The sequence below is a fragment of the Rhinatrema bivittatum genome, chromosome 1 (assembly GCF_901001135.1).
Source record: "Rhinatrema bivittatum chromosome 1, aRhiBiv1.1, whole genome shotgun sequence".
NCBI classification, from domain to species: Eukaryota; Metazoa; Chordata; class Amphibia; order Gymnophiona; family Rhinatrematidae; genus Rhinatrema; species Rhinatrema bivittatum.
In genome coordinates, this window is record NC_042615.1 from 161,405,953 (window position 1) to 161,422,745 (window position 16,793).

General features: G+C 45.7%; 1 protein-coding gene across 3 annotated transcripts in view; it reads right to left on the reverse strand.

Annotated features, from left to right (window-relative positions):
- Positions 1–16,793, reverse strand: part of WDR19 (WD repeat domain 19) — a 410,737-nt gene that overhangs the window by 37,075 nt on the left and 356,869 nt on the right. For all 3 annotated transcript variants that reach the window (XM_029589326.1, XM_029589343.1, XM_029589335.1), the window contains exons 33-34: positions 15,845–15,995; positions 14,094–14,217 (exon numbers count right to left, since the gene is read on the reverse strand). In XM_029589326.1, the coding sequence (XP_029445186.1) occupies positions 14,094–14,217; positions 15,845–15,995 (275 nt within the window). The remainder of the gene's footprint in view (positions 1–14,093; positions 14,218–15,844; positions 15,996–16,793) is intronic.

Consider the following 16,793-nt stretch of genomic DNA (forward strand, 5'->3'; position numbering starts at 1 on the left):
CATGAGATAAATTTGTATACCATGGAGACTCAGTATATGCAAATTTATCTCATGCATATTCATTGTGGATATCCTATAAACCTAATTGGCTGTGGGATCCTCAGGACAAGTTTGGGAAGCCCTGCTTTACCGGGATAATTGGTTTTTAGGATACTACAGAAACAAATGCATCAACTTGTGGCAATTGAAGAATTCTCTGGATTGCAACTGGTGGCAGATGGTAAAGTTTAGTTAAAGCTTTAACACCTCTGAGACCAGACTCCGGAGAGTCCAATTCTGAAAGGTGCTTACTTTCCACCTCAGAATGCAGCAGAAAGCCTTTGTGGACTTTTGAACACCTTGGAGAACAGGATCTCACTGAGGAACTTTCTTCACTTTAGAGTCTGACATCCTAAGAGAAGTAACCATTTGGGAATAAGAGAGGCGATTTCATCATTGTAAGACAGACAGATAATTCACCATCCTCTAGGGAATCACAAGAATCAATTTTCCCACTGTTGCCTACATCAGAAATAGGAGGAATCACAATATTAGAGCCCTCTGAACTAAAAACATTGAAGAAAACCTGGACCATTTTGTTGTCACAGGTGCCACTGTTGAAACACCTAGGCCTACACATTAACCCACAGGGAAAGGGGGACCCCCTTCACGAGGCCTCTGCATAGCACAGGCAGCCAGGCAAAAATCAAAATAATTTAGCAGAAAAAACACCGAAATGTGAGGACGGGATGTCCTCAGGCAATATCATATTATTTGACCCACAGGCATCAGAAACAGAGACTCCTTGGTGGGTAGAGTGGGAGAAGACTGCCAGAGACAAGAAAAGGCTATCTGAACTATGGTATTCAGAAAAATCATCCTGGTGCTCAAGGGTTAAAACCGAAGACTCATCAACGTTATCATCAGTGCCAGCCAAAACAGGGTTTTTTTTTTGGTGTTCCCACAGAAGATTTAGCCTTCTGATAAACTGAACAGGAGAGGCAGACAGTGCTGCTAAAGGAAAATTGGTTCTTACCTGCTAATTTGCGTTCCTGTAGTACCAAAGATCAGTCCACACTCCTGGGTTTTGCCTCCCCTCTAGCAGATGGAGACAGAGAAAGTTTCACTGATACTGCCACATAACACAAGGTACCACCTGCAGTCCCTCAGTATTGATATGTACCCAAGCTAAAATAGAAGCAAATACCAATACAATAACCAAATAACTTCCCCTGAACTAGCAGTGGGAAGTGGAACCTGGAACAGATAACCTCGCCCACACTAAAAAAAAAATGTGTAGGACCAACAAAACCTGTGCCATTCTACAGAGTAATCACAATAACAGATCAAGTGGACTCTCCAATTTTCCCTTTCCTCCAGTGGGCAGGACTCTGGACTGACCTGTGGTACTACAGGAATGAAAATTAGCAGGTAAAAACCAATTTTCCTTTCCCTGTATGTGCCCAGATCAGTCCAGATTCCTGGAATGTACCAAAGCTTTCCTAAATGGGGTGGGACCACGAGAGTCCCGCTCAAAGTACACTCTCACCAAAGCCCATGGCCTCTGGGACCTGGTCATCAAACAGTAATGCCTGGTGAAAGTGTGCAACAATTTCCAACTAGCCGCCCTGCAGATCGCTTGCGGTGAAACTTGCTGACACTCGGCCCAGGAGGCCGCATGAGAATGGGTAGAATAAGCCCTTAACCCCTCCGGGACAGGGTGATCCTGACAGATGTATGTGGAGCCAATAGCCTCTTTCAACCACCGCACAATTGTGGCTTTTGATGCCTTATGACCTTTTTTTGCACTACTCCATAGCACAAAAAGATGAACTGACAATCGAAAGCTGTTAGTGACCTTAAGGTACTGTAACAATGCACGCTTTATGTCCAAACGTAGCAACTCCTCGGTCTGAAATGCCATAGGATCCAAACTTGGAAAAGACTGGAGCTCCACTGACTGATTTAAGTGGAATGACGACTCCACCTTTGGCAGAAAGGAAGGAACCATCCTCAAGGAGACCTCCGAATCCGAAAACTTCAAAAAAGGATCCTTACAGGACAAGGCCTGAAGCTCCGAAATCTGGCGAGCTGAAAAAACTGCCACCATGAAAATCACCTTAAAAGTGAGATCTTTTATAGTAGCTCATTTTAGAGGTTTAAACGGAGCCTCACACATGCTCTTAAGGACTATGGTAAGGCTCCAGAAGGGACAAGGTTTTCAAACCAGCGGACGCAAGTGCTTTGCTCCCCTGAGAAAACATCCCACATCTGGGTGAGCAGCTAGAGATGCTCCTCGAACCTTACCTCAAAGGCAGCCCAAAGCTGCCACCTGGGGAACTGAAAGATAAACCTTTTACCAAACCATCTTGCAGAAAAGCCAGAATATGTGCAATGAGGCCCGCATAGGAACAACCCCTTGCTCCGTATACCAGGCCTCAAAACTCTCCATACCCTCACATACACCAAGGAAGTGAAAATCTTCCTAGACTGCAAAAGAGTAGTGATGACCCCTTCAGAATGACCCTTATTCCTTAATCACTCCCTCTGAAAAGCCAAGCCACTAGACAAAAGCGAGCCTCCTGATCTGAAAATATGGGGCCTTGATGCAGAAGATTCGGCAGATGAGCTAGCCTCAATGGGTAGTCCACCGCTAGATTGATCAGATCTGCAAACCAAGGCCGCCTCGGCCACTCTGACACTAACAGAATCACATCGCCTGGATGGACCTCTATGCACCACAAGATTTTGCCTACTAGTGGCCAAGGTGGAAACACATAAGGAAGGACGTCCTTTAGCCAAGGCAGAACTAGGGCATCTATTTCTTCTGCTCCCTGTTCCCTTCTTCGACTGAAGAACTGCTGGGCCTTGGCATTGCGGTAAGTCGCCATCAGATCTATGTGTGGCCTGCCTCATCTGCGACTGATGAGACGCATTGCTTCCTCTGACAGTTCCCATTCTCCAGGGTCCAGTTGTTGGCGGCTTAGAAAATCCGCTTGCACGTTGTCTGTGCCCGCTATGTGAGAGGCCACTACAAGTGCTAGATGCTGCTCTGTCCAGCTGATTAGCTCCCAGGCTTCTTGAGCCACTGCCCAACTCTTGGTGCCCCTCTGTCGGTTGATGTAAGCCACCACTGTCGCATTTCCAACAAGACTCTCACATGCTTCTCCCTCAAGAGGTGCAGAAATGCCTGCAGTACCAAATGCTCTGCCCTTGTCTCTAAGTGATTAATGGACCACAATGCTTCTTCCGCCGATCACTGCCCTTGTACAAACTGGTCCTGACACACTGCTCCCCACCTGGAGAGACTGGCATCGGTGGTCACTACTGTCCAGACCAATACTTCTAGGTCCACACCTCATCTCAACTTGTTCGGATCTAGCCACCATGAGAGATTGGACCTGGCAAACTCTGTAAGAGGAAGTGGCAGCTGAAACTGCTCTGATAATGGGTTCCAGATGGATAGTAAGGCTGACTGTAGAAGCCACATATGAGCAAATGCCCATGGAACCAACTCCAAGGTGGAAGCCATAGACTTGAGAACCTACAAGTAATCCCAGACTTTGGGCACCTGCATTTCCAACAATCCGCTTGCAATTTGGAAATCTGCTCTTCGATGAGAAAAACCTTCCCCAACATTGGTATCGAACTGCGCCCCCAGAAATTCCAAAATCTGAGGAGGGGAAAGATGATTCTTGGATAGATTGACTATCCACCCCAATGATCTCAGACATAGGAGGAACAAGTTCACTGCCTCCTGGCAAAGGACCTCTGACTTCGCTCGAATCAGCCAGTCGTCCAGATATGGGTGAACCAAGACCCTGTCCCTCTGAAGGGCCGCTGCCACCACAACCATCACCTTGGTGAAAGTCCTGGGCACCGTCGCCAGACCGAAGGGCAGGTTGCAAAACTGAAAATGTTCTCCCAGAACCATGAACCTTAGATATATTTGATGATCAGGCCGGATTCCTATGTGCAAGTACGTTTCAGTCAAATTCAGAGACGCAAGGTACTCTCTCTTGTGCACCGCTGCAATCACCGACCACAGGGTTTCCATCCAAAATCTGGGAACCTTGATAGCCATGTTTACCCTTTTTAAATCCAAGATTGGGCGGATGTGCCCTCTTTCTTGGGGACTATGAAATAAATGGAAAAACGACCTGTCCCTTGTTCCTCCAGGTGGACAGGAACAATGGCTCCCAGCATGCAAAGACAACAGACGGTTTCCTGCACTGCTATCTTCTTTTCCTTGTAACTGCACAGGGAGACCATGAACAAGTCTCTTATTGGCCAAGCAAATTCTAAAGCGTAATCTTGTCTTATCAAGCTTAAGACCCACTGGTCTGACGTGACCTTGGCACACTCCTTGTAAAAAAAAAAGAGCCAACCGACCCCCTATAACCGGAACCGAGGAGTGGTCCAGCCTCACTTCATTGGACGGATTTGACTCCACTGCCACCTTGGGAAGAGCCATCTCTACCCAGCTTTTGCCCTCAAAAGGGTTGGTTCCAAGACAGTTGCCATCCTGAGGACTACCTCTTGGCCCTACCTGAAGCCCTGCTAGGCCGAAACCGCCTATTCCCTCTGAAATGAGAGTATGAAGGAAAATACCCTTTCCCTTTCGGCTTATCTTCAGGCAATTTGTGACCCTTATTCTCCCCGAAAAGTTTGATCATCTTCTCCAAGTCCTGCCCAAACAGCAATTTCCCTTTAAATGGTAATGCTCCCAACTGAGACTTGGATGAAACATCCGCTGACCAATTCCTCAACCAGAGCAGCCTGCGGGCCGAAACCCTCAACCTGGGTGAAGACTTGATGAGGTCATATAAGGTATCAGCTCCATAGGCTACCACAGCTTACAGCCACTAAGACTGCTTCGTCTCAGAGTCAGACAAGGACTTGTCCGCTTGCAATTGCTGCACCAAATGCAGACCCACCCTCAGCATAAAACTGCTGCACGCTGCCGCTCGAATGCCAAGAGCAGACACCTCAAAAACCTTCTAGAGGTGAACTTCCAGCTTTCTATCCTGAAGGTCTTTCAGTGCTCTAGAACTGGCCATCAGAATGGTCGTTTTCTTAGTAAACCTCTGAGACCGCTTCATCCACTTTTGGGACATTCAGAAGCTCAAGCTTATCCTCCAGAAAAGGATATAACTTATCCATGACCCTGCTAACCTTCAAGTTGGTTTCAGAAGTATTCCATTCCCTAAATACCAACTTACTGACCGACTTGTGGAAAGGAAAAGACCTTGCCGGACCCAAGAGGCCATCCATGTCCGGGTCCATTTCTTCCTGATCCGACTCCTCCCGTGGGATATTTATACCCAATTCTTTCAAAACATGGGGTATCATGTGACCCAGCTCATCCTTGTGGAACAGCTGTTCCACTTCAGGATCATTCCCTTCTACAGCCGGGGCCTTCCCCCGCAACCCTTCCGGATACTGATCCACCAAAGCTGGATCTGTCTCCGGCCGGTCCTGTGGCTGTGGATCCTCACCATTTGAATCCTCAGAGGAGCTTTTTGCGGCGGTTGTCGGTGCAGGGGCCCCTGACTCGCTGAACCCTGATAGTCCCCACAGCCTGAGAAGGTCTAGCCCTCTTTGCCGGCTTTGGTCGCACCAACACCCTTTGCTCTATGCCCCCCGCGGCTTTCTTGGTCTTGTAAGCCCTGTGGAGCAACAGGACAAAATCGGAAGAAAAAGTAGAAGAGTCATCTGACTTCTTCAGGAGATCCTCCTCACCACCTGACTGAAACCCCTCAGTGATTTTACCTCCCCCGGAGGTCCTAACCACTGGGAATAAAGGAGGAGGGAAATCTCCCTCCCCCTCCGCGGCCCGCAAAGCGGCCACGAATGTGGTCAAAATGGCCATTTTTTCTGCGTTTATCGGGAAGGGACTGTCCACAGGCTGCATCGCTAAAGACAGCCTTGCAAGCTTGCGGCACCTGCCCGTTATTGCAACCACCAACAAAGTTTCCTCTCCCCCAGAGAGGCATCGAGAGCAGTGGCCATCACATGAGAGGCGTGCACGCATCCCCACAAACTGCATAGGTTAAGCCGCACAGCATTATAACAGGACACCAAGTCGCGACAAATTAACAATCACTAGAGAAACTGGGAAAAATTCAGAGCTGCCCGCTCGCCTCTAAAGAGGAGTCAGATTAAGCGCCTGCTGACCACAATAATATCCTGACTCACTTCTTGCCTTCTTTTCTTTTTCTTTTTTTTGCACAAACTTTAATCAGGCTGAAACTTCCCAAAAGAAAAGGAAAAATTAACTTTCCTGAAGAACAGAAAGCTGGCAGCAGGATCTGTCTGCACACCTGAGTGAGGGAACTGGGACCACCAGTTTTCTGGTCCTCCTGGCTATGAAAGAGCGAGCAATAAAGCGTCCCTAACCCCCTGCTCATCCATCTCAAAGACCAAGGGGAATGGCCTTACCAGGACCTAGCAACCCCCTTGCGAGGCAATCTCCAAGTATCTTCTTCTTTTGTGGTTTTTGGGGTGTTTTTTTTAAAATTAATTTCAGACTGCAGGCTTTGCACCTCCACCATCTGCTGGAGACAGAGAAATACTTGTGTTATGAGGCAGTGTCAAGTGAAACTGTCACTGTCTTCATCTGCTGGAGGGGAGGCAAAACCCAGGAGTCTGGACTGATCTGTATGTACAGGGAAAGCACCAGTTTCCACAAGTTGAATATCATCGACTACATTCACTGGTCATCCCCCACAATTGTGTAAAAATCAACATAGAATAACAAAGGCTGGAGAGGATCCTAAACAGACTGAAACTATGCCCCTTCCCCCAGAAATTTTTTTTTCCAGTGGGTTAAGTCATCAGTCGCCAATGAAAACTGCCTTGCACACTGTTAAACACTCTCTTTGTTTTTTTAACATTAAGAGAAAGGCAAAAATTAGAGAGGTATGATGGGGGAAGGAGAGAGGGAACTTATATTTTTTTCACTGAGGATGCTTCAAAAGTATAAAACAGTATCTCACCCTTACAACTCTCTTGAACCCCCTCTGGGGCTGAGAATTTCCTGGAAGAGCTTGCTGAACTGGTAACAAAAGCCAGCAGCCTGGCCCACAAAGCAGGAAAAAGATTCTAAATGCTAAACAAGAAAGATAATAAACCTAAACTTCGGAGACAAATATCCTGCTGCTTCAAAACAATATGTCCTGCTATCTGCTGGAGAGAGAGAATACTGTTTTTGCTGGAGCTGCATCATGGCAACAAGCAATGATGATGTCACAGAAGAAAGTGTGTCCTCTGTCTCCATATGCTGTTAGGAGGAGTAACCCACATCTCTGAACTTGTGTAGCAGTTTGATATGGAAATAAAACTTTACAGTTGTACAACAGTACGTCTCTCTCTATTCTGTTTTGGAAAATTTCTTCAATAAACATTAAAAAAAAAATAGATCCAAGTGAGTGGAAAAACTCATATACATCTTCTTATATGACATGATGCTGTACCATTTTATAATCACATATCACATTCTACCCTATGACCCTTACTCCTTACCAGCATCCTTCCCCTCCCCCAAGGCATTCTCCATTTACCCTGCTTCCATTCTTCTCCTCCATGATACAACAACAGGATTGTGCTGGCAGCATCTTTGAACTCACTACTCCCTGCTTTTGACTGGTCCTTGGGAAACCAGTGCAGCAACTCCTTAGCATTTGAAGTGAGCTCATCTTCAGGCACAGTTACTATGGATGGTGCTGAGACTCCTGTACCTCCATACTCCTGAAGCCATGTGCCAAGGAGGCGTGCCAATACTTAAAAAACTCCGTTTGATACCAGCCTTCTCAGATTCTGCTCACGAGAATTTGGAGCCCTCATCTCAGCTTAAGTAGGGAGCGCTAGATTTATTTAGACTCCTGGGCCTATCCTATAATCTAGGGATTAAAGAGGGCCCAGTCATCAAGGCCTTGGTACCAATGCTAGTTGGTGCCAGTTTCATGAAGGAGAAATTTAGTCTTACCTATTAATTTCCTTTCTCTGAAACCTGCTAGACCAATCCAGATGCACGGGTTTATGCTATCCTACCTGCAGATGAAGAGTGAGAACCACAACCTTTTTTCAGCGAGATGGTCCAACACAGGTATTTGCGAGTATTCTTATGACCAAGCAAGGAAGTGGTAAAAAACCCCTAAGAAAAACCAATTACAAGAAACTTAGAAAATGGAGAAAAGCCCTCTAACAGCAAACCCCTCTAAAAGCAAACCTCATCACAGGATTTTAACAAGGGCAAAGAGAGAAGAAAGAAACAGAATCCAGAAAGATAAACAGAATCCTCAGACTCTCTCCACAAAAATTGAAAACCTTCTGAAAATTCCAAGAGGCTCTCAATCAAGAACAAGCAATACTGTAGCCACTGACTTCCTAGGAGCATCCTGGACTGGACTAGAATAATTTAAGGAAAGGAAATTAACAGGTAAGAGATGGTCTAGCAGGATTATCATCCTGCTAGACCAGTTCACAGATATGGTAAATACCCAAGCCCCTTCTAATATGGTGGGAGGAAGACAAGACTGCTCTGAGAATACCTGTCCAAACACAGCATCTCCCTTAACTAGTACATCTAGCCGTTAATGCTTACTGAGCAAATATAAGGAAGCATTAGAACAAAAATGATCACTCAATAGTTTCAAGCAATCTAAATACTCTGCTGGGGGTTAACATAAGAACATAAGAACATAAGAAAATGCCATACTGGGTCAGACCAAGGGTCCATCAAGCCCAGCATCCTGTTTCCAACAGTGGCCAATCCAGGCCATAAGAACCTGGCAAGTACCCAAAAACTAAGTCTATTCCATGTAACCATTGCTAATGGCAGTGGCTATTCTCTAAGTGAACTTAATGGCAGGTAATGGACTTCTCCTCCAAGAACTTATCCAATCCTTTTTTAAACACAGCTATACTAACTGCACGAACCACATTCTCTGGCAACAAATTCCAGAGTTTAATTGTGCGTTGAGTAAAAAAGAACTTTCTCCGATTAGTTTTAAATGTGCCCCATGCTAACTTCATGGAGTGTCCCCTAGTCTTTCTACTATCCGAAAGAGTAAATAACCGATTCACATCTACCCGTTCTAGACCTCTCATGATTTTAAACACCTCTATCATATCCCCCCTCAGTCGTCTCTTCTCCAAGCTGAAAAGTCCTAACCTCTTTAGTCTTTCCTCATAGGGGAGTTGTTCCATTCCCCTTATCATTTTGGTAGCCCTTCTCTGTACCTTCTCCATCGCAATTATATCTTTTTTGAGATGCGGCGACCAGAATTGTACACAGTATTCAAGGTGCGGTCTCACCATGGAGCGATACAGAGGCATTATGACATTTTCCGTTTTATTCATCATTCCTTTTCTAATAATTCCCAACATTCTGTTTGCTTTTTTGACTGCCGCAGCACACTGAACAGACGATTTCAATGTGTTATCCACTATGACACCTAGATCTCTTTCTTGGGTTGTAGCACCTAATATGGAACCCAACATCGTGTAATTATAGCATGGGTTATTTTTCCCTATATGCATCACCTTGCACTTATCCACATTAAATTTCATCTGCCATTTGGATGCCCAATTTTCCAGTCTCACAAGGTCTTCCTGCAATTTATCACAATCTGCTTGTGATTTAACTACTCTGAACAATTTTGTGTCATCTGCAAATTTGATTATCTCACTCGTCGTATTTCTTTCCAGATCATTTATAAATATATTGAACAGTAAGGGTCCCAATACAGATCCCTGAGGCACTCCACTGTCCACTCCCTTCCACTGAGAAAATTGCCCATTTAATCCTACTCTCTGTTTCCTGTCTTTTAGCCAGTTTGCAATCCACGAAAGGACATCGCCACCTATCCCATGACTTTTTACTTTTCCTAGAAGCCTCTCATGAGGAACTTTGTCAAATGCCTTCTGAAAATCCAAGTATACTATATCTACCGGTTCACCTTTATCCACATGTTTATTAACTCCTTCAAAAAAGTGAAGCAGATTTGTGAGGCAAGACTTGCCCTGCGTAAAGCCATGCTGACTTTGTTCCATTAAACCATGTCTTTCTATATGTTCTGTGATTTTGATGTTTAGAACACTTTCCACTATTTTTCCTGGCACTGAAGTCAGGCTAACCGGTCTGTAGTTTCCCGGATCGCCCCTGGAGCCCTTTTTAAATATTGGGGTTACATTTGCTATCCTCCAGTCTTCAGGTACAATGGATGATTTTAATGATAAGTTACAAATTTTTACTAATAGGTCTGAAATTTCATTTTTTAGTTCCTTCAGAACTCTGGGGTGTATACCATCCGGTCCAGGTGATTTACTACTCTTCAGTTTGTCAATCAGGCCTACCACATCTTCTAGGTTGGTTGAGGCCTGTGGTTCCACTGCTGATGGGAACTACCCCTAGAACCAGTGCAGGGTGTGCGGGCCCGCGAGGCCGGAGGCTATTTCCTCTGGTGATAGGAGGTCTTCCTCGAGCCTCTTCGAGAGGATTTCCTGACCGAGAATGGTGGGTCAGAAGCACTAGCTGACAGCTGTTGAAGGGTCTCATGGTGGTCCTTCAACTGGGCCACAGCATCCCTGACCTTATGTCCAAAGAGATTTTCACCCGTATAGGGTAGATCTGCCAGCTTTTCTTGGACCTCTGGCCAGAGATCCGAGGCACAGAGCCAGGCCATCCTGCGGGCGCCAATGCCCAATGCCCACTGCAGCCACTCTCACTGCCATTTCGTAAACATCGAAAGTGGACCTCACTTCGTGTTTTCCTGCCTCCAGACCCTGTTGCACTACTGTTGAGAATACATCTTGCTGCTGTTATGGCAGGCGCTCTTGACAGCTCCTGGACCTGCTTCCACAGGTTCCGGTTAAGCTGGGTCATATATATCTGGTAGGAGGTGATAGAGTCGATGAGCATAGAGCCCTGATACACCTTCCTACCCAGGGCATCCAAAGCCCTGTGATCCCGGCCTGAAGGGGGGTAGAGGCGTGGGTGCACGAATGCTTGGCTTTTTTTGAAGGTAGACTCCACTACAACCGATTTGTGTGAGAGCTGGTGCCTCTCAAAGCCCAACACCTGTTGGACCAGGTAGATGGTGTTATGGTTATGAGGTGTTGGAGTGGATTCTTGGGTACTGCGGTGATGGCCACTCCCACGGGGAGGAGCCCCATGAGGAACCGCAGTACTAGGCTAGACTCTATACATGCAGACACAGAGAAGTTGTATTTATTGTACAGCTCGATGGTACTGCCCAGGGAGTGGGCAGCAGTGAAGGTAACCCAGTGAAGTAGTCCAGGGGTCCTCAGCAGAGGAGACCAGTCTCACAGTCGAGTAGGTGATAGGCAGCGCGGCGTAGCAGGGACAGGTCCCGGATGTAGACACAGAGTGCTGAAGCTGAAGGTGAGACAGACTGAAAGGGTTAGTACTCACTGAAGCAGAAAGCTGTATTGTTGAAGGTCCTGGCAGGCAGAAGTTGTTCAGTGGCAGGCACCAGATTAGGGAGAGAAGCCCTCGAGGAGCGAGTACCCGGAATCCCATGATAGGTACCTGAAATAGAGCAAAAGGGCCCCCGAGGAGTAGGTACCCAGGTTAGTGAAGAAATACCCCGACGGGCAGAGAGAGCTTCCTGCGGCAGCTGGGAAGCGGCAGAGTTGCTTAGACCGGAGGCAATCCAATCCTTGCTAACTCCTAAAAGGACGACCAGACGCTCTACCAGGGGCACCAGGAGAGACAGCACAGGCTCCAGTACTGGCATGGGGACGGATGCCGGTGGTGGTTAGATACCCCCAGGGCTTGGAGCACCGCCAGCTGAACCCTGCGGTCCAACTTCTCCTGAAAGTCTGTAGAAGTTAAAACAGACAAATGAAAAGTAGGAGGAGGAGGTGTCACCAGGGCCTGCTTTATGCCCAGCACTAACATCGGTGGGGAACGCCTGGGCCTCCCTGGTCTGATAGAGGACGATACCTTTTCACCACGGGGTCATTTCAGTGGCAGCATGGCGGCCACCGATGCTGCACCGCTCCCGGAGCTGTGCGCTGATGGCAACCAGTGACTGTGTTTTCAGGACTTTTCTCGATGTTTGGCCCAGTCTTTCCCTGGCGCCGAGGAAGTTGAAGACCACAACGTCTTGGAGTGCGATGATACCGGCGACGGTTTATCCCCGGCTCCTCTCTTGCGAGACGGCCCTGCTGGGAGAGTGGAAAGGGATGGCATATCCAACGGCTTCCATCGGTCTCTAGGTGTCAACACCTCCAATGCCGGAGTAGACGGATCAGACTTTTTGGACCAAAAAGCTTTTCCATTTTGTCCAGCTGGGTACGACAACTTTTGGGGGTCATCTGATTGCACAGATGGCACCAGCGGATGTTGTGCAACACTCCCAGGCAGAGGATACAAACCTCATGCGAATCAGTAATAGACATGGGTCCGCGGGCACTGGGGGCACAGTCGAAAAGCAGACGATGCCATAAAAAACATGAAGGGTGGTCAATGGCTGGTGGCCACTGAGAGTGACACGCCAGGAATCAACCACAACAAAGGGAAAACTACCGTGCCGTTGGACGGGGCACCGACTGGAGAAGAGGGACCTGATGCAAAGTCAAAAAATAACTGGGAAAAACTCTGAAAAATGGCTCTTGAGCAGAGTTCCACTATTGCGAGGCAACTACTTCGCAGAAACAAAGAGACTGAAGAGGGACCCTGCATGGACGCACGGATAGTGGCATGCTGGGCATGCTCAGTGTGCCAGTCAAAGTTCTAGAAACTTTGACAAAAAAGTTTTACATGCTGGGCTCCATCTATTGATGTCACCCATCTGTGAGGACTACCATCCTGCTTGTCCTAGGAGAACAGAATCTACCCTGAGCTGCTGCAAGAAACCGGGGCTATGAATATAGTCTGCTAAAGCAGTAGTACATGGAATGCATATTGGCTATCACAGGTGGCCTAGTAGGTTAGCATGTAGAGGTCTATGCACTAACTAATGTTAAAACTGGCATAATAACATGAATTACTATGCTGGTTTTAACTCCTGATGTGCTAAGAAATGAGAAGCATATTATTAAAAACAGCATGGCCTGCAAATCAGATTTCCTTGTACTAACTGTCCTAAAGTGACAGGGCGAGTTAGTGTGGAGAAACCCCTTGTTGACCATGATTGGGTCTTCTTGCCAGCAACAGTACCCACCCACACCTCCAAACCCCACTATAGCGATGGGGCCTGATCACAGTTGGGGGGGGGGGGGCACGAGGGCGTGAGTATATGGACCCATAGACCCAATCATGGATTTGGGGGGGTTCCTATGAATAGGGAGGTTGGCAGCTGGAATCATGTATCCAGAGGACCAAGAGTGTTGGAGGAATTCTGATGGTGGGAATCACAGGTCCATAAACCTTATTGTTGTGGAGTGGTCTGGGGATAATGAAGGTCATGGGCCCAGAGGTCCAAATTGTGTTGGGGGACATCCAGTAGGGTTGGAGGGAGTTTGAGTGTCAGAGTCTCAGAGGCCAAATTTTTTTAGGGGGTTTGAGAAAAAAGGGGATAGATCAAATGGGACCATTGGCATGCAGTACTATTGGCCACTGGCTAGAAACTTATTTACACCTTCTGAGGGCTTGTGGTAACGTGCTAAGACATTAACACTGGATAGTAAATGAGACAATTAGCATAAAATGTTTTGCTGATTGGCTTGCACAGTTACAATATCATGAATGCAGACAATTTGCATTTGATGTGGGCATTAAGTAATGATCTGCAATAACGTATGCTTAATGTCTATGTTAAGACTAATGTTCATTCATATGGACAATCCTTAAAGCATAGTTACAAGAGAACAATTCTGGTGGCAGTTTCTTTCCTTCCATGGATATTCTTATGGTACTAATAAATGAACTGTGAACTAATCCTAGCTGTGATTATGAGTAAACATTACCTTTTTAACATAAGTTAGCAGAAGGCTGCATCCTGATTAAGAACAATATGTTAGACATGAAACTAGCAGAAGTGATAGCTGAAGGAAAGAGACATTTTTCATCCACAGTATATAAAATATTTCCTGGGCTTCAAAAAAGTCTCCAATATCCAAACAGAAGATGCAAAGAAACTCACTGTTGCAATGCAGTAAGGAAGACTGTTTTTGCACCCAGTACACAACAGGTCACACTCAGGGAGCTGGAACCCACAAAAGGAGCAAGGTGTAGTTGCTTCTTCTAACTCTGATGTATCTGGTCGCCTAGTAAGAAGGAACACAAAAGGCTAGCAGTTTGGGGTGTTCTTCCTAAGTGAAACTCAAAATAAATCAATACTATACTTATCAGCAACATACATGGAAAATGTAAAAATAATTAGATCAATATTCAAAGCCATTTAGGCAAATAATTCACAAGTTTATCTGTCTAAATGGCAAATTTGAGATATTCAGTAACTTATTTGGCTACATTATAGCCAGATAAGTCATTAACCAGCTATAATTTAACCAGATACAAAAAGGCATTCCAGGATGTGCCAAAATTATTCGGCTAACCTAGCTGATTTTGGATTGTAACTGGCTAGGTTAGCCAGATAACTCTAGACCTGTTTCAGAGCAGGTCTAAAGATATCCGGCCTTGAGGGGTCAGATAACTTCCTACTTAATCGGTTATTTTTAAAAGATATCCAGTTTAAGTAGCGCTATCAACATTAAAAAAAGAAAACAAAAACAAGAAATAAAAAAGTGCCTGCGACTTGATCACCTCCCCTCAACCCAAATCATCATACATGGTGGGCAATGCACCCTCCACCTCCCAAATTCCTCTTACATATAGTTAAAGTCCCACGGTCTGCAGGTTGGTCCCCCTCCCCCCGATTCCCTTAAAAGAAGATTAGGTTGCCCTCCCACCCATCCTCACCCCGCAGCCGGGAAAAAAGTAAACATTCCTGGCCCTGGCGCTTCAAGCACTGCTCTATCAGAGACAGCGCTGAAAGTGTAAGCTTATGCACATAGCTTACACTTCCAGCGCTGACTGACAGAGTAGTGTTTGAAGCGCCAGGAGCAGAGAAGTGTTTACCTCGCTCCTGGCCAGGTATTTTACAATATCTGGGGAGATATGGGGAGGATCAGAGAGCGGGGAGCAGCGCAGCATATATACATTGTAGGTGGGTGGGGGATGGAGGGGCAGCCTGATCTTCTTTTAAGGGAACTGGGGAAGAGGGGGCCTGACCTGCAGGCCCCCGGGACTTTAACTATATGTAAGAGGGGTTTGGGGCGTGGAGGGTGCATGGCCCGATAGAGTCATGCATGATGTTTTAGGGGGAGGGAGGAATCAAACAGCGTACACTCATTTCTTTTTATTTTTTTTATATTTTTTTATGTTGACAGCGTTACTTAACTGCAGAATATATGGGACAAGTTATCTGGCTAACTTTAGCCAGATATCTTATCCACTAAATAGCTTACTGAATATTGGCCTGATTGCACTTAAATTTACCATAACCTTCTTCAGAAATGTAATATAAACACATGTGTTTTTATGCATTGCCTATTACTGAAATGGAAGGAAACAAAACTATCTGCATGCACAGTTAGCTAAAGAGGCAGACAGATAAACAGAGCTTGGATAATAGGATTGAACATGCAAGTGCAACTTCTGAAATAAGAATTACTGAATGGAATTAAGTTATCATCGGCCTCTAACAGCACCTCGTGGTTGTCGGCAATGGTAGGAAACAGAAGATTTACTAAATACAGGCAAATTAATGACTAATACAGTAAATATAGAAATACAACAGGGCATATAAAATAGCAAATGTTTTATGCCTACTGGAATTAAATGGACTAACTAGGAAAATATTTATTGGTTCAGGCTCAGGATTTTACTCACCTCACCATTGCTTCTATCTTTTTTTTGTATTTTGCATCTATTTTATTGCGATACTCTGGTCTCATCAACATGGCAGCAAAACTGAAGGCTGAGTTTTTCAGTCCAGCCCTATGACACTCAATCACTGTAGAAGTGAGAATTGGGACAATATCTGCAGCAGAAGGAAAATGGCAATAAAAGTTCCCATTGTTAACAAAACTGTCACACACAAGAGTTACTGCCATAAGGTAAGGCTGTTCTGCACCTCACTAGCATTATCATTATAAGAAGGAGGCCACACTGCCATCCCACGCCAAACATCCTCAAACCCATGCTCTGGAAACACTCACAACAAGATCCTAAGTCTAGAACAGGGCAGAAAGTATCTAGTGCTTGGGTTTCTAATGTACAGTTGTACCTACTCAGATACAGCACGAATGCGTCCTCTCCCCTAAACCGTGGTTCACTGCGGCACTTTCAACTCTTGGAAGATGTCAACAAATATTCTTTCCATTTCCCTACCTGTGACACTAAGGGGTTAATATTGAGTGGCGAGTGGCAAGTTAGCCGAGTAATTTTCACTGAAATACTCAGGGGGAAATAAGTCCCACTAATTATAACCAGTTAAAGTTTACCTGAATAATTTTAGACCTGTTCTCAAACCCATCTAGACTTACCTAGCTAAGCTTAAGCCCCACCCACCACCTTTTTAGCTGAGTAATGACTTACTTAGCTAAAAAGCATACCTGTTTGGCAGAGCAGAAAACTCAAATCACGAGGTTTGTCCAGCTAAGTCCTGAACTTAGCTGGGCAAACCCCTTTGAATATGGATATCTAAGAGGGTCATTTTCAAAGGGTCTTCTGTGGGGGAAAAAAAAACATTTTTTGTGCAAAAATGACTTTTACAAAATTGCCCACATGATATATGGGTAAATGTACACGAGAATGTCATGTTCATGGGTAAGCTTAT